Consider the following 27,884-nt stretch of genomic DNA (forward strand, 5'->3'; position numbering starts at 1 on the left):
TTGACTCGATCCACTGTGCGCCGCCGTCCGTGGTTCCGATTCCTGATCCAGAGCCTGGCGAGGAGCCTCAGCGCGGCCGAGGCCGATCAGGAAAGTAAAAGTGATGCCAACGCGAACTCACCCGCAAACCGGGGGGGGGGGGGGGGGGAGTTGCAAGGTCGTTGCCATAAACAGCGCGCCCCCAAGGACACGACCGGGAGACTGTGCAGGGCACCAGGCACCTGTCGCTCTCGGCTCGCGCGCCCGCCCGTTTCTCGGGACCTGAGTCCCTTTGTAGAGAGTTAAGACAACACGGCACATGGATGTCACGAACGGAAATAAACATCAACTAATTCCGGAATTCCTATCTCCGTTCCTTCTTTCGTTCCGTTTATTCCTTGCTGCACTCGCTCGAATATGTATGAGTTGCGGGACGGGAAATCTGGCGGAGTTAGGCGGGGAGGGAGCAGTTGCGAGCGGGGGGCAGGGGGTTGTTGTAGGGGTGGTCGAGTCGGGTGGAGTTACGTGATTTCTGTAAGGGTGGGAGTTTTCGAGAAGGATTCGATTTCAGTCAATCGATTTGATTTTAACAAACAATAATCGATACACTGGAAAAAAACACATTGGATCTAGAGTCCAGACTCTTGAAAACATTGACAAGAAAAAATACTCTTGATTCAATTAGATTTTTGCTTCGATCAAAACGAAACCCGCTCAAATTAAGAGGCTTGGTTCTTGATTTAAGCAAAAATCCGATTGAATCAAGAGTATTTTTTCTTGTCGATGTTTTTAAGAGTCTGGACTCTGGATCCAAAGTGATTTTTTCCCCGTGAGTGCCCCTATACTTCCCCGGTCCATTCTAGTTTATAATCTTCGCAATTGTTGAAAATGGTTTATTCCCGTTTCTGACACTGTGGAGGCCTAAAATACGGGAAGTGGATTCGTCTTGTGTTTGCTCGGGCCCAGAGATGCGAAATTAAACTTCAATTTGCTAAGAAGTGATACCAATCGAGGGTCTCTCTTTGTCTCTGCCAAACAGAAAATGCGAGCCCCAATAATTGATTGAGGATAATGCAAGACCATCAGATCTTCCCGAATTTTTTTTTCAGCCAGGGATAGGAAAGGTAGACGGGCAAAACGCGTGATAAAACTATTTCGGCTTTCAAGTAGGTAAAATTGCGTACCAAAAAAATGAATGAGATCCTGTTTTTGGCTGATTCGGGGACTTTAAAGCAGGAGTAGAAAAGTCAGATGATACAACTATTTCGACTTCCAAGTGCGTAAAATTGCGTAAGCATAGAATGGAGGAGAATGTATTCTCGGCCGACTTCGAGACTTTAACGCAGGAGTAGAAAAGTTAGATGGGGCGAAACGCTTGATAATGCATGACCATCAGATCTTCCCGAGTTTTTTTTCCTATCAGACACCCAACGACTGTCGATAAAACTAGCCTTATTTTGCAAAATTCATACTCTTGACGAAACAAATAATGATGAGAGGAATAGGACCAAGGTCCTTCTTCGGGCTTCCGGACATCTTTGAGGTGGGGTTCCTGGCCGGAGGCATCGGTTCCGCTTTCGAGCGATGACATTCGGGTGTCAGGTCGGGCCTCCGGAGCTGTTAACGGCAAGGCGCGGCGTTATAACTTAACGCAGGTGCGGCTGCGGCCGGCGACGAGACGACGAGACTCGGTCCGGTAATTAAATCGAGTGAGTAAGACTCCCAGTAATAATTAATCTTGTCGCTGTCTCCGATGCCACCGTCGCACAGTGGATCGAGCACTGGAAAAAAAAAACACATTGGATCTAGAGTCCAGACTCTTAAAAACATCCACAAGAAAAAATACTCCTGATTCAATCGGATTTTAGCTTAAATCAAGAACCAAGCCTCTTAATTTGAGCGGATTTCCTTTTGATTTAAGCTTAAATCTGATTGAGTCAAGGGTATTTTTTCTTGTCAATGTTTTCAAGAGTCTGGACTCTAGATCCAATGTGTTTTTTTTCCAGTGAGTCAATTAGAGAGGTCGGTCATAAAATTTTCGACCAAAACTAAAAATGTTGATCTTTATTTCGCCACATTTTAAAGTTCAATGGGTGATACGGGAAGAAAATTTTACGAGGAAACCAATGGAGCCACTTTCAGAACCTCAAAGTTTTGTATAAACGGAGTTATAAGCATTTATAGTTCTAAAATTTTGTCCGAAGTCTCCTATTGACTCGAACCACTGTGTGTCGCATCACGTTGTCGTTCCGCGATTGATTCCGTACGTTTGTCCGGAGTTCAATTCTCAGCCAAGGGTACGCATCCGGACGCCGAAAATCACACAGCTGCGCCAGCGTTGTCGCCAAAAAAGATATTTCTTTGAGCCGGCGATCGTAGATAGCGAAAAGAGGTGAGAAAAATAGGTCAATTGCGCTGGTCACAGAATCGTGTTTAGATGATTGATTCTTGTAGATTTCACAAAAGTATTGAGATCCTTCCAAACAGCAACTTTCTACATATAATCACTGGAAAAAAACACATTGGATCTAGAGTCGAGACTCTTAAAAACATCGACAAGAAAAAATACTCTTGATTCAATCAGATTTAAGCTTAAATCAAGAACCAAGCCTCTTAATTTGAGCTGATTTGCTTTTGATTTAAGCTTAAATCTGATTGAATCAAGAGTCCTTTTTCTTGTCGATGATTTTAAGAGTCTGGACTCTAGATCCAATGTGGTTTTTTTTTCCAGTGATATTAACCAAGACATGGCGCTTTGAAAAGCTTGGTTTATAACACAATCCACCGTGGTGGTGCATACTATGGTTTCTTCCACACTTGCTTCATCAAAAAGTGATAATCGGCTTAGCACTGGTTCCTTAATGTAAAACACAGATAAAACCAAAGTGGAAGAACCCACGGTATGCACTACCGCGGTAGATGATGTCATAAACTGACTTACACAAAGCGCAATATCTCAGTTAACATTGAACGTAGGAGGTTGCTGTTTGGACGGATCTTATTATTTTTAGCTGATCTACAAGTATCAAGCACCAAAACACGATTCTGCGACAAGCGCAACTGCCTCATTGGGAGCCGTCCCTAAATGGAGGTGTTGCATGTGTGAGGATTTTGCGATTTGACTGTTGATTCTTATGTAAAAGTTCGTATTTATGTAACGACTACGAACTTGCAACTTAAGACAATTTAACTGAGCTATTTTTGACAACACCGATCAAAATTAAACAGACTTGAGCTAAAAGGCACTATGTCGCACGAAAACCTACGCTCATAGTTCCTCCTATCACAAATAAGTCAAATTATAATAAAAGAGTGATCCGTCCCCTTGGAACACATCCTTTTTTTACTTAACTTTCAACCAAGAACGCTGGCAAACCTGCGGATATCATGCTCCCTTATGAGCTTCCAAATATTTCAATCGAATGCACTTTTGAGTGTTCATAACCTGCTGCCATCGGCTTCAAATTTGAGAAGTCTCTCGTCTTTTATCACAGATTCCTGGGCGGCGCCTTCATCAAGTGCTAATGGCGCCTGTTTTAGAGACCCCATAAAGAAAATGGCTCATCCGGCAGACTGTTATTAAAACTGCATTAAGGTCGAGGTGATAGGATGGGATGGGCTGAGTAGAGGATAATACAGGAGAATATAAAAAAACTGATGGAATCTGATTCCTGGCTAAAAAAGGAGGTAACAGATAACTGCACAGGAATTCCTATAATATAATGAAGCTTTTAACAGTAATTAAACGCATAGGTCAGCGGCATTAAAAGGTGATTGAATCGAAAGAAATTGAAATGTTAGGTTCTGCCTGACACCATGAGAGAAAATCATAATCCACATGTACTTCGCACCCTTTAAAATGTCCGTATTTCTGCCGAACAGAACTATGTGCAATATGACGTGAGCTCTGTTGTGCACATAGTCTTATGGGTCTCGGAGATCATGTCTTAATGCACATAGTTCCGTTTGGCAGAAATACGTCCAAATCTGAAACGCGGAGAGGAGAAAAGAATGGTTGTTTTAACTCAGCCGCACTTAATTTTACCAACAATTTCAGAATAAACTGAAAAAAAAACTAGGGGCTATAAAGGCATCCAGTCCGTTCCGGGCTCAGAAGCCGAAAGTTCCGGGTGCTGGAGCCGTAACTCGACTGCTCCGGGTGCTACGCCCGGAACTTTCGGCCTCTGAGCCGGAAACGCGGACGATATGTAAGTACCACTTCCACGGTTGCAGTTTTTCTTTCAATTTATCGCTATTTTAACATTGTATTCTGGTACAGTCTATTAACAATTCAGTCAGTAAAATGGCACACTAATTTTGAGAACCGAATCTTTATTTTGACCAATTTTTGGATCGGCATCCATTTACACGGATAATTAGACTGCGTTAAGCAGAAAGGAACCAGGCCACATCAGCTTTTGCCAAAGTTGATTTTTTACAAGAAAACGGTTTTGCGGATTTTTGTGCAAACAGTGATTTTTCTGCAGAGTACGAGGCAAAATCCTTAAAATTGACAAAATAATCCGCACAAACGTCCTCTTGTAAAAAATGAAACTCTCGCCGTGCTACGGAAAAACGCCGTAAGAATATTCGAGAGTGGCCAAATTTCTCCGGATAAAACCTGTATTATTTACACGGAAAATTATGAATATTTTTCCTTTAAATTTTCAGATATTTTAGATTGAATTGCGAACAATATTGTCTGCAAAAGTTGAGGATAAATATTCACAAAATTCGCATTAAATTTAATTTTTATTGAAGGAAATATGAAAAAATGTGAAAGCTCATACGGCGTTTTTCCTTAGCACGCACTGGAAATCAAACACATTGGATCCAGAGTCCAGACTATTGAAAACATTGACAAGAAAAAATACTCTTGATTCAATCGGATTTTTGCTTGAATCAAAACGAAATCCGCTTAAAATAAGAGGCTTAGTTCTTGATTTAAGCTAGATTCTGATTGGATCAAGAGTACTTCTTCTTGTCGATGTTTTTAAGAGTCTGGATTCTAGATCCAATGTGGTTTTTTTCCAGTGTAGCACGGCAGTACTGGCCTGATAGTCTGGAATGGAACAGCCGTTGACCCATCTTAACTCCTTTCCGTTCCAGTGCGATCCTGATGGACGCATAAATTGGTGTGAAAATGAGGCGAGGAAAAAAATGTGTCGAAACAACGAATTTAATTCATTTGTTCTTCGGAGGAATCATTAAAACAATAAAGCGGACAGCCTCCCTGCGCAAGGACTGCTCGGCGTTCTCAACGCATGCGCCAAGTCACTCGCGGCCGCGTGGTGCAGTGACGTTTCGCAAGAATAAATCACTCGTTCCCGAAACAGCAAGTGCAAGTCCTCCTGTCAGTCCAAATTGACGTTTCAAGTCGTGACGTAATGTATATCCACTCGAGTGACGCAGCTCATTTACATTTAGAAGAGAAGCTCCATATCCAAAGCAAGTGATTGTGATACTGAAATTCTCCAGACGTTCTTCGCGGAAACGACGACGAAAATGTGTACCTAAGTTGAACTTCATTCTGCAATTAGGAACTATTTCTGGCTCATAAGTAAAAACAATTGTGTGTATAGGGAAACGAAATGTACTTACTTGGTCTTTAAACTGAGCGAAAAATAAAAGTTCCTAATGGCAAATGTAGTACACTTGTGAATTGCTGTTCTGACTGTGCAACTCATCACGAACAAAAAATATACACTGAAAAAAAAAGATTGGTAGAATTTACCATTCCTTCACGCCGATTTCACACAGCGTCAATTCAGAGTCAATTCTGTCAGAGGAAAGGTAAACGTTACTGTATACTAGTACATGTAACCATTCCTTCGGCAGAATCGACTTTGAATTTACGCTGTGTGAAATACAGCGTAAAGGAATGGTAAATTCTACCAATCTTTTTTTCAGTGTATAACAAACAAGTTTGGTTAGTATGGAAAGAGGGACATAAATTATTCCAAACTAACGTTTGAATCAGGGAAATCCCCATTTTTTAAAATCATTTTTGTGCTGAATTTAACGGAAATTGTACCGAAATCGCCCCAAAAAAAGGGGTTAGTTTGTGTTCCACTTACTATATGAACCGAAAGTAACCCAAGAATTGTTCTTAATGTATATGTGTAATATTACCCGCATATATAGAAAACGGTCATTTGCAAAAATTAAAAATTGGGAATGCAAGGGGTAGTTTTAGGAAAATTCACGATTTTTCCGGTTCTGTAAAAGTTTGTAAAAGTATCTTTATGCGCGGCTGATTCTACATGCTCAGTTTGGACTGCTTTCATATTTGAATAAACTAAGGACCTAATATTTTGGGATCGTCCAAAAGCGCATATCTGTTCATAAAAACGCATGGGACATACTTTGTTTTTAAAATGAGTCAAAACAGTGTAAGCATTTAAGCAACAGTTTCACAACCTTTTTTGCATCATATAGGTAATTTGCGGTGAACCAAGTGAGCAGGCATGCTTATTTTGACTGTTGCAAAACTAGGAGTGAATTTAAATAATTTTTGGGCAAGAGTTTCATGTAAGTTTCGACTTAACTAACTTTAAGAGTACTGACCACCCGGAATATGGAATTACGTAATAAACTAAAGAAGTAGTTACTTTTTTGCGTCATGCAGGTCATTTGCAAGCGAACACGCATGCCGCCGGTAATTGTCTCAAAAATAGCAGTGAAAAGGCGCTAACTTTTTGGAGCGAAAATTTACGAGTGCGGCCTTCAAGTTTTTTAATTCCAGATTAATATTAAGTCTACGCTACAATTGATTGCAATTTGAGACAGTTTTTAACCCAGTTTCACTATAAAGATAGTCCGACTTAAGAGATTCTAACAGTTTGCAATAAAAAAAGAGGAGAACCTCCATGCACCAAGATTCCACGAAGTTAGAGCAAAATTGAAGTATTTTGTATCGTGCCTGAGACTCGTGTGTTTAAGTTATACTGTAAAAGCTTGAACAAACACTGAAATATTTCATTGAAATGTAATGATCATGTGTCAATTTTTCATGAGAGGAGCCACTTAATCGTGGGCGATTTGTCAAAAACCTTTGTATACGATAATAATTGGAGTGTTGTTGCATACCGCTGTTAAAGGGCAAGGAGAAGTAAAGCTATGCTCATCAAGAGTCTTCACTAATTAAACATAAAAACTGACCTTGCCCTACCTCGTCGGCTCAGAGCTCTGATTACAGCACTCCCGGCGGATGATGGGCGCGTGATTAATGTGGAACAAAAACCGTCCGAACTTTATTATCACAACTGCCTGTCAAGACTTAAACGATGGGTGAAGCGTTGTCGGTGCCAGACGCCCAATTTGTAGGAAGATCGATACTTTTCAATTCCCTCTAATGGTAAGTTGAATCGACGAACGTGAGGCGGAGTGCATAGTGGTCTGCCATGCGAGACCACTTTCTGACATATCTGCCGCATAATTGGAAGTATTTCTGTCAAACGGAACTATAAGCATTGAGATATGAGCCCTGAGACCCATAAAAAATATGTAAAACAGGGCTCACGTCATAATACACACAGTTCCGTTGGGTAGAAATACGTCCAATTGTAACCGTTATCTCGTTGAGTAAGCAACCAAAAATTTCGGACTGTAAGTCACGGCAAAGAAGGGGCAAGAGTGCTCTTAGTAATTTTTTGAGTCCCGAGTCCCCTCCATAGAACTTGTGTATGAATATGAAGCACAGTCGCATGTGTACCTGTTAGAGATTTCAGATTACTTACATGGTGATGGTTGAAACGTTGGTACTTCTAGAGGAAACTCCACAGAGTCATGAGCATATTGTCTGCAACAAACAGAAAAAACTCATGTCAAATATGAATAATGAATATAAATATGAGAAGGGAGTAGATTGTAAAAACTATTCGGTCTACTTTTTAGTTAGATGATGAAAAAGAGACAAGGCGACAAAAAAAAAAAAAAAACAAGCAGTTCCAACGCCAAAGCGTTGAAGGGCGCTTCTTTAACACTGCGCATGCGAGGAACGTTTTCATACGGCCAAGCGAGAGTATTGCGGACGGACGATGTATAACAAATTGCCTACGTGAAGGTGGTCCGGCAGCAACATACCCGCCGCTAGTCTCTGGAAAACAATAGAAAATAGTAGTTGCGTACGTTGCCAGCGAGCGCGCTGCGAGCGCATCTGTTTCAATTACCTAGCATCGAGTCGGGCCTCTAACTTTCTATTCTCTCTGACATAACCTTAAACCTTCAACCCAGAGCCGCAAACAGCTTGTCTCTGCAAACAGCTGACGCTTGACGATGCTGCGCCGAGAAAATGAACCAATCACAAAATATCACAGTAATACGTCACTAAAATGAAGAGATCACGTGACTGTTCGTGATTTTTTCGAATCAATCTGAAACTACAACCTCGAATATGAGGCATTTAAGCATAACGAAGCCCCAAAATAGTTTAACCAGGTAATACGTCCGTGCGAGATTGTTATGCCTAAAAACAAAACATTTCACGAAAACTTTTACGAATACCAGATGCAGAAGAAAATCAAATTTTCCCGGGTGTACCAGAATGGCGTCATTACCCATAAGGCAAAACGGTATGTAGTATAGTACATGTTACATCGGGGGAGTCGAACGGCTGGAAAGGGCGCATCTGGTACCCAGAAGCGCCCAAAAAAAAGGTCGCAGAATTGGTTGTGTAGTGGCCGTTTAGCGATTCAAGTGGTCCGAACTTTTAATCGCACGAACTGACCCCTTCGGTCGACGCACAGTGGATCGAGTCAGTTAGAGAGGTCAGACATACACCAGAGGAGAAAAAGGAAAAACAACTCCGCTACCACCTAAATAAAGATTGTCCCTTGCTTGATTTGGAAGATAATCGGTTCATTTATTTTATAAAGTTTGAGAACATTTCTCGCAAAAAGTCGCAATTTTAAATTTCATGACTTATTTCTCCTACAGCAACTAGCAAGCAGTGCAAAAGTTTGGTCCCAAGTCTTGAAAATTCCTCGCTGGAAAAAAAAAACACATTCGATCTAGAGTCCAAACTCTTAAAAACAGCGACAAGAAAAAATACTTTTGATTCAATCGGATTTTTGCTTAGATCAAGAAACAAGCCTTTTAATTTGAGCGGATTTCCTTTTCCCTGGTAAAAATTGGCAATAGAATCTGTGTTCCAAAATACCATAGACCTAAAGCCGGCTGTAAGATTTCCAATAGCTTCTATAGCCGGCTACACAATTTCTCATAGCCGATGGCGATTAAGCAACTCACAGCCAGTCGATAAAGTGTTATGCTATTTGCTATTATGCGTTCATTAATTACGGATGCTAGGACTTAGTGAGTTTTTGGACTACTGCTCTCTTTTTGGGCCGTAGTATCTTCATTTATTTTGCGAGGAAAGCTCCGTACTTTTGATGGATGCCTGCCATTCCTAATATATTAGAGCGCCTTCAGTTTCGTATGATACTGTGCAATACCTCTGGTGTGAAATAGTTGCTTCAGGCGCCGTGGCACGCTGCGGCGCGGCGGGCGGGCAGAGAGTGTGAAACGCGCATTGGCGCCTACAAACCTAACAGGGATACTTTACGCATTGCGCAATGCGTGAAGTATCCTTGTTAGGTTTGAAGGCGCCAGTGCGTCGCCGCTCCGCTTTGTGTTAGGCTCCAATAGTGAATCTCGGGGGAGTCAGCGTTATTCAACTCATGATTTTGAAATGTTTGCACATCCTGTATGGATTATTCTCATTTTAATTGATGAAAAAAAATATATTTTAAAGGAAAATATAATGTGTGTTTTGTAAATATTAAGGTAGTTCCGTATCAAACTTAATGATTTCCATAGCACACGAATTTCTACACAATTTCTTATAGCCTTTTATAGCCAATGGCGATAAAGTGTACAGCCCGGCGATAGCAACTATAGCCCGACTGTATACTTTTTTATAGCTTCGTAAAGCCCGGCTATATGATTTGCTCCGCTTTCTACAGCCAGCTATATGATTTTCGATAGCCTTTTTTAGTTGGCTATAAGAACTCCTATGGTATTTTGAAACGCAGCTCCTGTTTTCCGCGCCAATTTTTACTAGGGTTGATTTAAGCAAAAATCTGATTGAATCAAGAGTATTTTTCCTTGTCAATGTTTTCAAGAGTCTGGACTCTAGATCCAATGCGTTTTTTTCCACTCCTGTAAAATTCATCTTTAACATGCCAAAAATTTGTTTTTAGGCTAAGCTTCTTGGTCTCGCATTAGTATTCGCGGAGAGTGAAACACACTTGGTCTTGTGTCGTGGTTCGTGGACTCGCGGCCATGTCAACTGCAAGATCTAGTTTGGCCCGTGCCAAGGCGAGCTTTTGACCCACGTCCGTGTTCGTACTACACACCAGCAGCAGCTGCTTTCAATTTCAACCTTGGCCATCACGCCCGGCGACAGCCAGAAACGTGGGCGGACAACTCGCGCTGATATCCGGGAAACGCAGGCTGCATATTTTGTAAAACATTCTCTCCGAATTTAAAATTCGATTTGTTTTCCTTCACAAGGGCGTAGTTGTACGGAGAAAACCGTTAACCTCGACCAGGAATTGGTTAACGATCATAACGCTGCCTGAATCCCAAAATACTCGCATACCTATGCGGGTATTGCAAAACCCGGGTATTACCTGACACCGTTGTGTTCCGCCTATTAAGAATGCACTTCAAAATTAAGTGCCTCATCGTGGAATTAAAAATAAATGCATGAGTGGGAGTGCATGTACGAATAATCGAGGCAAAATCATTATGTAAGCTAAGCTTTATGGCTGCTGAACATATCAATTCTGATTGGGATGCAAACAATTCCTGACCTCGCAGCTTGGGATGATCGAAAACTGAGAAATGTCAAATATTGTGATAAAAAACGCAGCAAAGCATTCAGAATAACCCAGCGGCGTTAAGCAGGGCATTTCTTCATCATCAAATTCCCCGAATTTCCATGATTTTTCCCCGACCCCAAAATTTTCGGATTCCCTGACTTTCCCTGACATTCTAATAAAACTTCCACTTTGATTTTTCCCCTTTAAATTACACTCACTATACTGGTAAACGCACCTCACCAAATTCCTTGACTTTCCCTGTAAATTCCCTGACTTTTCCGGTTTCCCAGATCGCCGGCAACCCTGATTTTGTCTGATTTGACTTTTGGCCGCGCCAAAGTAAGTAGAATTCTCTCACCCGTGTAATGATTGCAATGTGAGAGGGGGTCCAAAGCAAGGCGGCAAAAAAGTTCATGAAAAATAAAATCTTGAAACTTCACGAGAAATAGTTCATGAAATTTCAGAAATAAATGAAATATATTGAAAAATACCGGTTCCTTTTCATTTTTAGCAAAATGTAAAAATTGTGACTTTCTTCTGTTTGTGTGTGAGTGCGGGTTGCATATGGATTACGGTAGCTCCTGAAAGATATGAAATATTGCACAGCCTCGTGAAATATATTACAGCCTCGGGGAATTTCATGGAATACTTCACTGAAATTTTCAATCTTTCATTTCTTTTTTTACGCTTCATACCACCCTGGTCCAAATCCAAAGGGACACCCCTCCAAGACGAAATCCAACACTTTTTGAGCAGTTTCAAACTACTCTTCGTCAATAAAACAATACTAATTTTCATCCTAGTCGATGCTTAATAAGTATTCTGCCGAGCTAAGAAGAACGCCGTATAAACATTCAAGAGTTGCTAAATGTCCTTCAATAAAATGTTTATTTTTGAAGAAAGGCATGAATATTTTTCCTTGAAATTTTCAGACAGTTTAGATCAAATTACAAACAAAATTATCTGAGAAATTGGCGGAAAAACATTCAAAATTTTCCGGAAAATTAGTGATTTGACAGAGGAAACGCCTGAGGGCTCACTGCAAAAAAAAAAACTCATTGGATCCAGAGTCCAGCCTCTTGAAAACATCGACAAGAAAAAATACTCTTGATTCGATCAGATTTTTGCTTAAATCAAAAGTAAATCCGCTCAAATTAAGAGACTTGGTTCTTGATTTAAGCTTATGAATCTGATTAAACAAGAGTATTTTTTCTTGTCGATGTTTTTAAGAGTCTGGACTCTAGATCCAATGTGTTTTTTTCCAGTGCTCATACGGCGGTTTTCCTTAGCACAGCAGTATTCTACACAAATCTAAGCAATTTTCTGTACGGTGATGTTATTTCACAGCGCATGCGTGGTTTATCACGGCGCACGAAATACAAGATTGGGGTGGGGGGGGGGGGGGGTCGCGGTTGGTGGCTCACGTTGGACCTGGTCTGGATTTCGGGCTTCTGCCTGATCTCGGGCAAGGTCTTCCCTTTTCCTACTTCCCACAGCGATTACCAGAAGCTTTGACCTTTTCTGGCCCACACTCACATCCACTTACTCGCGTCTCGCCGAGGAAAACGTTTTATCCCATCTTGTGCTCCGATTATAGGCTCGACAGAAAATAGTTTTGACCTTCGCAACAGACCCGCATTGCTACTGTGCTGAGGCAAAACGCCGTATGAACATCAGAATATAGCCAGATCATCCCCGTTAAAATGTTCATGTATAAGAAAAGTGATGAACATGTTTCTTTGAAATTTTCAGGCACGTTCGATTGAGTTTCGAGGAAAATGTGCTGCAAAATTTAAAACGAAAAATTCACGAATTTTTCATAATTTGTGTTTTTTCAGTAGAATTTGGCAACGTCAGAATGTTCATAAGGCGTTTCCCTTAGCACAGCGGATTACTTGCTGCTAACAAAGGATGATGGTCGAAAAATCTTGCAGAAAAAATGTTATAAGAACGTCCGATGGATTATCAGCTAGGCAGATTGTTTCACTGAAAAAAAAATCTCGGTGTATTTACTAAGAAAAGGGTAACATTACCAAGAATTCAGGGTTCTATTTGATCCCAGTTTTTTCTTGGTAAAATTAAATTTATGGAATTGGTAATTTTACAGAGAAATCTCGGTAAAATTATTGACTTTCTCGGTAATTTTACTGGACCCTGGTAAAAACGCCGATATTTTTTATCGACTGTGGTAGGATAAATTTCCGAGATAAAATGGCAAAGTTACCGGGTTACGAATTGATTACCAATTAAAGTGGTATTCTTACCTGAAAAAAAAAAACAGTAAAAATACCGATTTTTAGGTGAGCTTACCAGTCTGTCTTGGTGAAATTACCAATAATTGGTAAAAAAAGTGAGATGGTAAAGGTACCAACGGACTTGGTAAAAACGCCGAGAATTTTTTTTTCAGCGAAGGATAGGAGTGCATGATTAGATAGTGCATGCATTTTAGACTTTGCTGATGCGCTCATCGTGATTTTTGAGACATTTTTGCCGTATAAAATATAATTTTTTTTGCTCAAGGAAAGGTTTGCAACATGCCCACAAGTACTGGTGACAGTATACGCCCTCTAGACGACGATATGTCGTCACCTCCCGGCCAAAGTCTCACAAGCGCCATGTGACGTTTAAAAATTTCCGCCCCCATTGTAATTTTTTACAGAGAAATTGTTAATTGTATCTGTCTTAAAATTCCACTGAATTTTATTGGCAGTACAAAGAGAATTCAATTCAATTTTCGGACAGCTTTTTTGAGCAATTTCTCTATAAAAAAATAAAATGGCGGCGGAAATTTTTAAACGTCGCATGGCACTTGTGATGCTTTGGCCGGAAAGTGACGATGTCACGAAAAATTCGTTCCACTGACCCAATTGCCAGGTTCTACAAATCTGAGTCGCACAATAAGAAAATCGCGAGAACCTCGATGAAATTTCGCGGAAGGGGAAAAGAATTGGTTTACACACATTACATAAAAACGATTGCGTAACCAATGTCACTCGCCTCTTTAAGCTGAGGTCTAACGATGGTTAATGATTAATAAGAATCTGCACAGAATCACGCCGCTCTGAAACACAAGGTAAGAGGTCGTTAAGACCAGGAAACCTTCAGCCTTGGTTGAAATCCAGTTCAAAGCGCTCAGTAAAACAAAAAGCTTTAATCTGATTATGAACATGAATGAAGGTGCGTGAGTTTTTTCAGAGACACGGATCAATTAGACGTCTTCAAATAAAAAAGGGCTATCTCCATTGTGACTTGGGCCCTGAACTCCATAAAGATACCTGCAAGACGAGGTTCATGTCACAATAAAGATAGTTCTTCTAATTTAATAAGGACGTCCGATTCTAAAGAGACAGTCGTCGATCTACAGAGTATGAGTTGGACCGCATTTTGCAATTTGGACCTATAAATTCCGGCCCAGTTTAAAAACAACGTATGTGCCATTAGTTTCCCAATGCACACAAGTGTTTTTTCAGATGAGCCAGAATTCATAGGTCCAAATTGCAAAATGCAGTCCAGTTATCATTCGTTAAGGAAAAGGATTCTTCAATTTTCCTCCATACAACAATGTAAAAAAAAAATAGTTAATGTTTGAGTGGACATATAATGTATACGAATGATTCTATTTCTATTGCATTGCCCTCCAGACTACCAACGATGTAATAATTGACGAGATTAAACAGAGGAGTGTGTGGTCTAGAACTTAACCTTGTGGCCTAGACTCGGGGCCTGTACAGGGTGATGAAGGAATAAATACAAAGGTGTCGGTGGTAAATCTTGTGGGTCAAAATACAATTTTTTCCCGGTTCAACATTATAAAAAAGAAAAAAACTCCTGTCTCCGAGTTGCCCTCAAAGCCCTCCAGATTCGCAAAAATTACGATAATAGCTTTATTTTCTAAATTTTTGCGACATTTAAGTATTAAACATCTACACTGAAAACAAAAAAACACATTGGATCCAGAGTCCAGACTCTTAAAAACATCGATAAGAAAAATATACTCTTGATTCAATCGGATTTTTGCTTAAATCAAGAACCAAGCCTCTTAATTTGAGCGGATTTTCTTTTGATTTAAGCAAAAATCTGCTTGAATCAAGAGTATTTTTTCTTGTCAATGTTTTCAGGAGTCTGGACTCTAGATCCAATGTGTTTTTTTTTTTCCTTGGAAATTGAGAAATAGACAATCTTGTAACTTCGCAGGATAAATTAGCACAGTTCCGCGAGGCCACTGTGGCAGAGATCCTGCCTTCCGTCAGTCAATATTAGAGTCTCTCGATAGCTCATCCACACTTCCGATTACTTATTACAATCAAGGAAATGTATCTTTCCTCTCTCATTCTCCTGAGCAGCGATTTCGGAGATAAATACTGACGGGAGGTAGTCCATGACCCCGCGGTGACCTGCAATGTCTACGGTTAGTGCGAGGCTGGGGTTCCATAAATCGAGCAGGGAATAAAGTAAACAAAAATCAGGATGATAAATACTTAGGTTCAACTTCATAAACGGAGTAAAAAACATCGTGCGTGGGACTCAAAGTTTAGGTCATCTGGATCTCTGAGGTTTTCGGATTGAGCATCTGAACACTTTAGGTCCAGCTGCTGAGATTTGGATCACACATCTGAAACTTCAGTTCTTACATCTGAAGTCCTTCGGTGTTCAAATCTGAAAAACTTCAGATTTGAAACTTCAGACTTCTGAAGTACTTCGAATGTAAGAACTGAAGTTTCAGACGTGTGATCCAAACCTCGCCTGCTAGACCTAAAGTGTTCAGATGGTCAATCCGAAAACTTCAGAGATCCATATGACCCAAAGTTCGGGTCCCACACACGAGGTTTTTTTCTCCGTGTACAGTCAGAGAAATATCAACATTGGATGCAGGTTTAGAGATAACAGAAGTGATCGTTTTGACATTATTTGATGTACTGGGAACAAAAATTACTTGGATATCGAGTCCAGGCTCTTAAAAAAGTTGAAAAGAAATAATACTTTTGATTCAAGTGGATTTTTGCTTATATCAAAAGGAAATCCGCTTAAATTAAGGGGCTTGGCTCTCGATTTAAGCGAAAATCCGATTGAATCAAGAGTATTCTCTCTTGACAATTTTTTTAAGAATCTGAACTCTAGGTCCAAGCCACTATTTTTTCCAGTGTGGGTCATAGCTCCGAGAGAGGGTTTTTTTTGAGAATAGGATATTTATCACAAACAAGTTCAATTTTGTCGCAAAGAATTACAACCGTAAAGTATTCTGTCGTGCTGGAGAAAAACGCCGTCTGAGCCTTCAGGCATTGCCTAATTTTGCTTGGTGAACCACGAATTTTCGTGAACACTTGCAAGATAATTTGTTCCATTTTTTTGAATGATTTTGTTCGCAATTTCACCTTAAAGCCCTGAAAATTTCAAGGAAAAATGTTCATAGCTTCCCTCAAAAATAAACATTTTATCGAAGGGAATTTGGACCGAGTTTAACAGAAAGGAACCAAGCCACATCGGCTATTGCTAAGTTTAACTGGGCAATTAAATTTTTAACGAGAGACCGTTTGTGTGGATTCCTTTGAAAATTTCAAGGAATTTGCTTCGCACCATGGATAATTTTCACTGAAATTTGCACGAAAACCCGCACAAACCGTTTTCATGTAAAAAAATTAAATTGCCCAATTTTTGGCAATAGCTGATGTGGCTTGGTTCCTTTCTGTTTAACGCGGTCCATTTGGCAACCCTCGAATGTTCATACGGCGTTTTTCCTTAGCACGACAGTACTGCCCGTTAACCCCGTGACACCGTGTATAATCTTTACATCGTTGCTTCCACCCTACATCCCATAGATTATGAAAGTTCCATTTTTTACGGCTAGTTTCGCCTCCGCGCCTTTTTGATACAGGCACAAACGACACTAGAAACAAGGCGTTTCCACACGACACATGGTTTTCCACACACGTCCGACCTGTTTCTCCATCTCCAGCGGGAGCCCGGCCCACTTGAACGGTCCGTTTCGACAAGCTCACTCAAACGCTCCGACTATAATCGGCTGAAATTCGGTCCAGTTCAACGCCAGGTGACCTCACGATTCACGAATTAAGGGTCACCGGCGACTGCTTCACATCGGAGACATTGGAGTGTCATGCATTGCGATGTATCGATCGATGAGCCGTTTGAACCTATAGAAAAGGATCGATAATCGATTTATTGGATATAATCGTTTCTTCGCCATGGCTTGAAATGGGAAAAAATCAATAGCCATTGATCCACGGCTTGCAACTGATGGGAGAGCAAGCTCACGCCTTCGGCAGCTGCGACCAATCAACGGTGGCAGACTCGATCCATCGATATCGATTTATCGAAACTGTGATTTCCGATTATTCGGTTGCCAGAAATAGCTTCGAACGGCACTGACCATGAGCTTTCACTCGGATGCGTTACGTAACTTGGCGGAGTTGGACGTACCTCTGCAAACGGAACTATGTGCATTATGATGTGAACCCTGTTACGCATGTATTCTTATGGGTCTCAGGGCTCATATCTTCATGCACACGGTTCCATTTGATAGAAATACGTCCAGTTGATCAAAGAGTCGGGTGCGGGGTCGTATTCAAAGTAACCGCAGTCAAACCGATAAAATTAAATTGGCGGGAAAAATTTGAGCGGATGATATCATTACTTTATCATGTCACTTTTCACTGGAAAAAAAACACATTGAATCTAGAGTCCAGACTCTTAAAAACATCGACAAGAAAAAATACTCTTCATTCAATCGGATTTTTACTTAAATCAAGAACCAAGCCTCTTAATTTGAGCGGATTTCCTCTTGTTTTAAGCAAAAATCTGATTGAATCAAGAGTATTATTTCTTGTCAATGTTTTCAAGAGTCTGGACTCTAGATCCAATGTGTTTTTTTTCTAGTGTTCCTTCTTTTCCCAGGCACGAATTCATTCCGAATTCCAGATTCGCCTCCAGATTTCTGGATCCGCCTCTGCTTAAGCCCGCGAATGCTGAGAAAGCACTGGAATCATTACCTCATTGAAAAAGGAGTATCAGATATTTAATGAATAAAAAGGTGAAGAAATGGTGCTGGGTCCACACCATTTCGCGGGGTACTTACAATATTCGGGCCACTTCTTAGTGTTTTTCCCCCCACTTGATATTTAATAAATTTACATGATTTTGATTACTATGACAGAGAAATACGGCAATTTCTGAGTGACCTCTGGCCTCTAGTAATCGTGGTCACGCTGAGGTGCAATTTATTGGGGCGCGCGTGCGCGGTCGCCAGAACCCAAAGGTGCTGCTTGCGTCATAAAATTACACGTTACACTGACCGAAGGACTCAACTTAAACGGAGGAATTCGTGCAGTTACAACAGTTGTCAGGGACCCTGTAAGATTCTGATTTTGAATTCAACATTTGCTCGGATTTGTATTGGAATTCAATCAGTGGCAAAGCGTGAATGATCGATTATCGATATCTCCTCATTTGAAGCTATGGAAAAGAATCGATTATTGAGGTGTTCGTTGCGAACACCCTGCTTAACGATCCTTTTTCATGGGTTTAAAGGGCAGATCATCGATATATCGCAAAGCACTTCACCCCACTGAGGCGCGAATGATCGAGTATCGATCCTTGGATCGATTCTTTTTCATGGGTTTAAATGTCAGGTCAATCGATTTATCGCAAAGCACGCCACGCCACTGAACTCAATCCCTGAGTCGTAAAGTCGAGAGAGAGGAATACTGCCGTGGTAAGGAAGAACGCCGTATGAGCCTTCAGACGTTGCCAAGTTTTCGATAAAAACCAAATTTACAGGGAAAATTGTGGATATTATCTTCAAAAATGTTCGGAAAAATTTTTACGCAATTAAATCTAAAATATCTGAAAATTTCAAAGTAAAATAAGCATGAATGTTGTCAACAATACATACTTTACCGAGGAAAATTTGGCAACTCCCGAATGTTCATACGGCGTTTTTCCTTAGCACGGCAGTACACCTACCAAACCTTTTTCCTAACCATTCGTTAAAATCACTGAGGACATTTTAAGAAGGAAGGAATTCCTTTCACAGATACCATACTATTCTTAATTTGATATATTTTAAAACAAAAATACAATTTGACTTTGATGGAAGAGCACTGTTAGAAGGACCTCTACAAATGCAAACCTGCCATCATTACAGGATGCGAGAGACCGAAAACAAAAATACGTATCTAACCTTCCCTGTCGATTAATTTATAATGCCTGTCAGGCAGATGACAGGAAACATTTGTTCGAGAGAAAAATTTCGGTTCATTAATAAGTGAATATACACGCGATCAAAACATAGATACGTCACTCAAACTAGACGGAAGAGCTCAAATGTGAAAACCATTAACTTATAGGCAGATTATTCGTACTCCCAAATGTACATCCATTCGACAATTTTACAAGAAAATCCACATACACGCTTGTGAGGCAAGACTTTCCATTTTAATTTGATTTCCATAAAAAATGCAGCCCTTGGTGTCTCCCTCCCCTCCTTACGCAAAAAACCTCATTTCACCCACACCGGAAAAAAAAAACACATTGGATCTAGAGTCCAAACTCTTAAAAACATCGACAAGAAAAAATACTCTTGATTCAATCGGATTTTTGCTTAAATCAAGAACCAAGCCTCTTAATTTGAGCGGATTTCCTTTTGATTTAAGCTTAAATCTAATTGAATCAAGAGTATTTTTTCTTGTCCATGTTTTCAAAAGTCTGGACTCTAGATCCAATGTGTTTTTTTTTCCAGTGCGTGTGAGGCACGACTTTCCATTTTAATTTTATTTCCATAAAAATGCAGCCTTTGGCGTCTGCCTCCCCTCCTCACGCAAAACACCTCATTTTACCCACGCTCACGAGACTTTCAGGCTCCGATGATAAAACTGGAAACACCGCGTAAAAATCTCGGAAATCCGACAGCGTCACAGTGCGGTCCATGACTCCTTTATTCTTTGCAGCGCGTTATTCAAGCCGTGATAATTGCAGTTGGCTCCCCGCACCGCGCACCGCAACGCTTCTGCATCAGTCATAATCGTCCTTACGTTCGCACTGGTAGTCTCTTCACTTCACTTCTCAGTTCTCGCACTTGCAGCCGGGAGCAAGACACCTCCAGCCACGTTGCAACATCGTCCTCAATATCACGAATTTCCATCCTAATCGAATGGAAAATTTAATGATGCATGACAATGATGTACGGAAAATACGAACCGAACCATCTACTTCGTGCAACAATAGCCCGACCGACGCACAGTGTATTAACTGCAGTATTTTTTTTTTAAATTGTGTAATTTTGCGTTATCACTTTACTAACAGTGTTCGAAACTCACGTTTGAGTTTCAGGAGCCATGTGGCGCATCAAGCTTGATTTTTAGGGGCCACTGAAGATTTTTTAGGGGGCAGATTGACTTTTTGCCTAAATATCACGGCGCAAATGGTGATAAGTTAGACGCAATATGTTTTAGTTACAGAACTCGTAACTGTAACTTAGGAGAAATTTCGAAACATCACCAAACAGAAAAATTAGGATTTTTGGGGGGAGGGGGCAGGCCGTTTGTTTTCTTGTAATAAAGCATTTCATTCGAGCGATACGAGGAAAATATAAACTGCAGTAACGCCGCTCTTGCTTAAGACGGTAATATTACGTCCTTGCGCAAAAAAATCTAATCCACCGTTCGACAGGTCCATCCTAATGTGCGACATTCCGCGAGCGATATTATATCATCTCGAACCTCTGATGAAGATGCGGCACTCACTGCAGGAGAGCATTGGATGCGGATTTCTTGGTGTCGATACCCGAAATATCTGCCGGGCTAACAAAAAACCGCGAAATTCCGTAAGACTGTGATCGGAGTTACGCGATTTCCGCCGTGAGACATATATGCCGAGAGCTCCCATCTCTCCGATTGTGAGATGGCCGTTATCATCGTATCGAGTCTGCGCGACACACAGTGGATCGAGTTAATAGGAGAGGTTGGACAAAATTTGGAAACTTTCAAAGCTTATAACTCCATTTATACACAATGGAGATGTTGCATGTGTGAGGAATGTCCGATTTGACTGTTGATTCTCATGTAAAAGTTCGCGAAAAACACGATGGTGCCACTGGTTTTTTCTGAAATCAACTCCCAAGCTCATAAAAGCTCTCAAGTTGAGGCCAAAATGGAGGGGATATCCCACCCTACCCTGAGAGTCCACATATACATCAAGACGAACTCTCCATGCAAAGATAGGGAGCAAATACATTAGCAGTGATGCCGTGTTTTCAGTTTTAGAGTCCCTAAATAAAGTGGCAGCCCTGCCAATGTATTTGCTCCCTATCTTTGCATGAAGAGTTTGTAATGATGTAGAGGTGGACTCTCAGGATAGCGTGGGATATCCCCTCCATTTTGGCCTCAACTTGAGAGCTTTTTCGAGCTTGGGAGTTGATTTCAGAGAAAAATCAGTGGCACCATCGTGTTTCTCGCGAACTTTTACATCAGAATCAACAGTCAAATCGCAAATTCCTCACACATGCAACATCTCCATTTTGAGGTTCTAAAAGTAGCTCCATTGGTTGCCTCCTGAAATTTCATTCAAGAGACACCCCAATCAATCTAAAATGTGACGAAGTAAACATACAAATTCTCAAGTTTAGTCAAAAATTTCATTTCCGACCTCTCTGATTCGATGCACTGTGCGACGATGAACGATGCTACACGGGGAGAACCCTTTTGGGCGAGCTTTTGTTGAAAAGAGAGGTATTTTGGGCGAGAATGAAATCAAGTTGGGCGAAAATGAGGGAGGTTTTTTGGGCGGGTGGCCGAGTCACCGAAATACCGTGAATCTGGCAGCTATGCCTGCCGCAGAAAGATGAGCATGTGATAACGACGAAGGAGACTGATTTCGGGTAAACAGAACGGAATGCTATCAGGATGACTTCCCATGTTTGTCACCGCGATTCACCGCGTCGTAATTAGCCGTAGTAGCGCAGTGACTTCGCTTAAAACTCGCACGTTATGGATATCGAAATTTCATCGGTTTTTAGGACATTTCGCGGCAAACGGTGTGTTATAATTGAATTGTATAAATTAACGGAATCGAATGTTTTACAGTCCGGAAACATTAGGTTCAGGTGCGCTAATAAGAAGTGCGGGGCAAGTGTGCTAGTTGACGAAACTGTAAAAAAAGTGATCCAACCTAGTGCTGTTGAACATAATCATGAGCCATACACGTCGGAAGAAATAACCAAACAAAAATTTAAAGTTAGTGTCAAAAGGAAAGCGGCCGAAAATTTAATCGAAAAACCGAGTAAGATTATAAGACGCGAACTTTTATTAGATGGTGCCTGTGAATTATCAAATTTAGAATTGCCTGGTATTCGGAAAATGATGTATAAGGAAAGAAAAAAATCTCTCCCTGCTCCAATACCAAAATCGAGACAGGAAGCATACTGTCAGCTGTATGATTTACAACGCAAAATTTTAGTGAAAGGACAGCAATTCTGTTTTGTGAATGCAGCCAAAAATATGGTAATCTTGACGTGTGAATCAAATTTAAAATTGATGCAAGTGAGCGAACTTTTTTTCGGAGATGGGACTTTCTCATATGCACCGGACCATTTTTCCCAGTTGTATACAATTCACGTGTATAAAAATTGCTTTTACATTCCAGTCGCATTTTGTTTCTTACCCTCTAAGAGCTGCGAAACGTATCGTTTAATGTGGCGAGAACTGCAAAATTTGAGTCTTTCTCTGACTGGAAAAAATTTCGTCATTCCCACATTTTATGCTGATTTTGAATCTGCTGCTCATAACGCTATTCATGCAGAATTCCCAGATTGTATGTTACTCTGCTGCCGTTTCCATTTATCTCAATCCTGGTTCCGATTTATTCAATCCAATTCATTCCTCTTGCGAGAATATAACACTAAAGGCTCAGCGGTCGGTAAATGGTTAAGGTATTTTTTTGGCTTGCCATTGTTACCGCCAAACGAAGTGTTGGGTGGTTTCCTAGATTTAATGTCTATCGTTCCTGACGGCATACCTCAAGAAACACAAACGGAATTTTCAAATTATCTTCTGAATAACTATATTTTGACTTTGTCAAAGTATCCTCCAGATTTATGGGCCGGACCGCCGTCAAATTGCCCTCGCACTACAAATGGCAACGAATCGTTTCATAGTAACTATAATAAAGAATTCTATCATACCCATCCCAACATTCACAACGTGGTTGAAGTCCTACGTCAGATTCAAGCAGAAACGTTAACTAAAATAACTTCCGTCAACATGAATGTCACAAATACTATTAAACAACCGACAATTGACCGAAATAATTATGCGATAGAAGCCTGGAATACTTACGCGGCGAGCAAACGTGATCGAGAAGCTCGGTTGACTTACCTCAAGCGCCTAGGTCACCATTTCCAAGCTAAGAAAATTTAAATTCTCATCCAGATTTTATCAATTGACGACCAGCCACCTACAGCTGTGATATTTTTATATTACTCAACTCTACATACAATGGTGAGTGTGTTTCATACTGTTCTTTCATTCAACATGTTGTTCGGTGTTGCCACATTCACATATTTCCTTCAAAAGGTACCTTTTTTCCTCTCGCCCATAAGACCCCCTCCCTAATCGGGGGAAGGCTATTTTGCACTGTTTCTTACTCGCCCAAAAGCCCCCAACTTTTCGCCCAAACGAGCCCTTCCCCGCCCAAAAGTCCTGCCCCCTGCTACACGTCGACCGCGATTACGTTATGAATTCTGATTACCGCTGATCACTGATCAGTTACCTGATTTTACAACACGACGGCAAAGTGATCGCTCTTGCGGTCTGGGAAAGCGACGAGTGAGAAGATCCTGCGATGGGTCAGCGGCGCGTGGCGTGCTTTGCGATATATCGATTGATCTGCCCTTAAACCTGTGGAGAGGGATTGATAAACAGGGTGCTCGCAACGAACACCTTAATAATCGATACTTTACCATAGCTTCAAATGGGGAAATATCGATAATCGATCATTCACGCTTCGCCACTGAATGGGTCACTACATCATAAACGAATTTTGACTAACAAATACATTTATCCAATTTTCTCATACATCTTCTAAAAAAGAACTCAAAAATATGTTCTTGTCATTGTGATCTTTGCGCGAGGAATAAGATGAATCTTTTATCCATTCAAATTACAAGTGCCCATTGTCCTTTCGTGCGTTCAAGGATTTATTATCTTTATAGTCTATTCTTTAATTTTGAAATTTGAAATCATTTCCTTCTTTCCGCTAATAAAAAACACCGATGGTTTACCTACGTTAAGGGCCCATTTTATGACTTAAGAAGATTTCCATGTGCAAAACTCGCTTATAGCGTATTTTCAATTTAATTGTGCTGTATACTTTAATTCATTTGATTAGAATCGACTCCAAATGTCTTTAATTACCTCTGTGTATTCGAGTCCTATTTGACTCGACGTGCGAATCAATTGAGTAAATCGTCCACCAAAATATGAACAAAATAGTGTAATTACTATTCAACTGTGTCCATTCTTATAGAAAATGGAGAGAGTTTTTCGTTGGAATCTTAAAAACCAAAGAATCTGTTGCAAACTTTAGGTACATCAAAGGAATATGGCTGAAAAATTAGGATAAGCGAATCGGGAAAGTCTGAATACTCCTAACTTCACAATCTGCGTGAAGAAGTATGCGTTTTACAGGCTTCCCACTTCAAAAGTGATACTACGGCACATGTGAAAATTTCGTAGGAAGAGTCATTCCATCCAACCCTTGCACACTAGGATGCTACGCAATATTCAACATGGCCGACGCCAACTCGTCAAAACACGAGACGAGACGGAATTTTATCAAGCAACATGTTGATCACTGGAAAAAAAAACACACTGAATCTAGAGTCCAGACTCTTGAAAATATTGACAAGAAAAATACTGTTGATTCAATCGGATTTTTGCTTGAATCAAAACGAAATCTGCTTAAATTCAGAGGCTTGGTTCTTGATTTAAGCTAGATTCTGATTGAATCAAGAGTACTTTTTCTTGTCGATGTTTTTAAGAGTCTGGACTCTAGATCCAATGTGTTTTTTTTTCCAGTGATATTTACATTTACCTTGCGTTGATGAAAATCATGGTGCTTCCTCAAGATTTCCTCGCAAAGGTGTCAGCCAATCTTTAAGCGCAAGGGTTGGACGGAAAGACTCCTCTTAGCAAGTGTTCATCATACTGTATGTAGTACCTTTTTGGCAGGAGGGAGCTTTAAAACGCAAATTTCTTAAGCAGATTGTGAAGTTAGGAGTGTGTTTCAAACGTTCCTGATGCGTCCATCTTCATTTTTGAAGCATTCTTTAAGAGATAAAAACTCCTCTTTTTGCTAAAGGTGATGTTTGCAACAGGCTCGTTCCATTGTTTAAGCCGACTCTACAAAAATCGCTAAACTGAATTTTTGTCTCTCCGCACTGTTCCCTTCTTTGTAGACTGTCACATTTACAATAGTAAAAAAAGTAGCTTGGATCAAGAGTCCAGACTCTTAAATACATTGACAAGAAAAAACACGCTTGATTCAATCGGATTTTTCCTTGAATCGAAAAGCCAAGCCTCTTGTTTTAAGCGGATTTCCATTTGAATCAAAAGTAACTTTTCTTGTCAGTGTTTTTAAGAGTCTGGACTCTAGATCCAAGCTACTTTTTTTACCAGTGTACACTGCCGTGATAAGGAAGAATGCCTTATCAACATCCTGAAATTGCCAAATTTTCTCCTATGAAATGTTTATTTTGGGGGAAAGCTATGAATATTTTTCCTTGAAATTTTCAGAAACTTTAGGTGAAATTGCGAACATATTATCTGAAAAATTGAAAGAAAAGTATTTGCAAATTGTCCCGAAAATTCGTGGTTTATCAAAGGAAATTTGGGAACGCCTGAAGGATCATACGGCGTTTCCTTAGCACGGTAGGACAGTCCCTTCACACTCATTAGATAGAAAACACATTGGATCTACTCCAGACTCTTGAAAACATCGAAAAGAAAAAGTACTCTTGATTCAATCAAAATCTAGCTTAAATCAAGAACCAAGCCTCTTAATTTAAGCGGATTTCCTTTTGATTCAAGCAAAAATCGAATTGAATCAAGAGTATTTCCTTTTTCTTGTCAATGTTTTCAAGAGTCTGGACTCTAGATCCAATGTGTTTTTTTCTTTTCCAGTACAGTCCCTTCACACAGACTCAGGAACGGAGGAAATCATGACGCGGCACGCTCGGAGAAATCGCGACAATATTGCGAATCGCGAGTCGCGGGTGTCTGGTCGAGGAAGCTGGGAAGGGGAGGTTGGCGAACGACGGAAGGCCGCGGAAAAGAAGTCACGGTCGTGACGAATCACGCGTGAGAACTGATTCCTCTGATCGGTCATTAGTAATCAGAGCGAATCAGAGCCCTGGCCGCTCATCCAGAGACACTGTCACGCAAGGAATACTCTCCATGTACTTTTGGCCACCCACTCGATATTTGCTTCTTTGGCAATATTTTATTGTGACTGGACTTTCGGCATTATTTCTCGCTCATTTTAGAGACAATGTATGTGCTATTCGTTTTCCCATGATGATAGGTCCTTTTGTGGGTGAGTTAGAAATGGTAGTTCCACATTGTAAAAAGTCCAATTAAAATTTGAGTCAGAAGTTAAACTGGGAAAAAAACACATTGGATCTAGAGTCCAGCCTCTTAAAAACATCGACAAGAAAAAATACTCTTGCGATTCAATCAGATCTAAGCTTAAATCAAGAGCCAAGCCTCATAATTTGAGCGGATTTCCTTATGATTTAAGCTTAAATCTGATTGAATAAAGAGTCTTTTTTCTTCCCAATGTTTTCAAAAGTCTGGACTCTAGATCCAATGTGTTTTTTTTCCAGTGTATGCGTTGCGACAATACAAGAATGCTTCACGATATTGCTGCGAAGTTTTAAAAAGGTTTGGTCGTTGGATGAGCATCTCATCGTTTTACTCATCAGTGTGGCGAATTTTCATGACATTCAAAATCGTGAAATTTCACTTAAAATATTTACCGACCGAGATTTATGGTGTATGATAAGAAACATATTTTAAATCGTCGGATATAAGCCCTCGCTAGCTACTTAGCAAAACGATTCCAATATTGTATCGGGATAGAAGTAACGTGTTACTTATTTCTATAATTTGTGTTTCACTCATCAGAAAATACATCAAAATACAGAGTTTAATGAGAAGAAAATATGATATATAATCGAATTGCGTCCTGATGCATTTTCCAGGGCAGATCGCGTACCCCACCCCTAAAATGAATATGTAATATATTTCTAAAATTTCGCGCCTCGAAACATTTAATAAAGCATTACATAAAAATTTTAAATCTACCATAATTTTCTTTCGTTTCATGACACCCGCCTTTTTCATTGAATTAGTATGATCTATAGAGTGCATTACATTTTCCCAAAATTGTATTCCAGAGCTCAATCGAAATAAATAAGGGTTTCATCTTACTGTGCGAGGATGCTAGTTGAGCAGCTTTTCGATGTCCCTCCGATCTTAGATGTAGGTTAAGATCACAAGTTCCACGGTAAACCGTCACGTAAGCACCACAAACCACGCACTTAGCCTCGTCTTTAGATCTGCCCTTCTTGAAAGAGGAATGATTTTGCAATAAGGAACTAAACGATATCCGAGCCCTGTTTCGAGAAGGAGTAACTCCTTCAGACATGTTCCTTCTTTATCATTGGAAATAAAGACACACTGAAAGACACAGGTATTCGAATAGGTATGCTAGTATGCTGCACGCTCCGACACTGCAGTGCATAATCTCCACACAGAATACCGCTACTGTGGAGACTGGAGAGCACGCTATGCGACAGAGGTGATGAGGTTGGAAAATTGGTGTGGTTTATCGCGGAACTGACCAAACCTCGCTTTTCGTTCGATAAGGTAAATACGTGATAAATGAACCTCGTTTAGCTGAAAGGAACCAAGCCACAACAGCTATTGCCACATTGAACCGAGTAATTTAATTTTTTACAAGAGAACGTTTACGCGGATTCATTGAGGATTTTAAGGATTCGCTTCGTACTAT

At 40.4% G+C, this 27,884-nt stretch overlaps 2 protein-coding genes across 5 annotated transcripts in view; one reads left to right on the forward strand and one right to left on the reverse strand.

Moving 5' to 3' along the window:
• LOC109035107 (putative ferric-chelate reductase 1 homolog) overlaps positions 1 to 27,884 on the reverse strand; it is a 170,740-nt gene that overhangs the window by 58,093 nt on the left and 84,763 nt on the right. For 3 of the 4 annotated variants that reach the window (XM_072305450.1, XM_072305452.1, XM_072305453.1), the window contains one exon: positions 7,719 to 7,780. In XM_072305450.1, coding sequence (XP_072161551.1) covers positions 7,719 to 7,720 — 2 coding nt within the window. In that variant the 5' untranslated portion in view covers positions 7,721 to 7,780. Of the gene's footprint in view, positions 1 to 7,718; positions 7,781 to 27,301; positions 27,515 to 27,884 lie in introns of those variants that run through there. The other variant, XM_072305451.1, reaches the window with a different exon arrangement.
• On the forward strand, positions 21,803 to 23,230 carry LOC140225673 (uncharacterized). Its single transcript, XM_072305292.1, has one exon. It carries the CDS (start codon positions 21,803 to 21,805, stop codon positions 23,228 to 23,230), a length of 1,428 nt encoding a protein of 475 aa, XP_072161393.1.

Source organism: Bemisia tabaci, chromosome 10 (genome assembly GCF_918797505.1).
Source record: "Bemisia tabaci chromosome 10, PGI_BMITA_v3".
Taxonomy (NCBI): Eukaryota; Metazoa; Arthropoda; class Insecta; order Hemiptera; family Aleyrodidae; genus Bemisia; species Bemisia tabaci.

Bases quoted from the DNA above. Each gene is read 5' to 3' on its own strand.
- LOC140225673 (XM_072305292.1), top strand. From the start codon at position 21,803: ATGGATATCGAAATTTCATCGGTTTTTAGGACATTTCGCGGCAAACGG.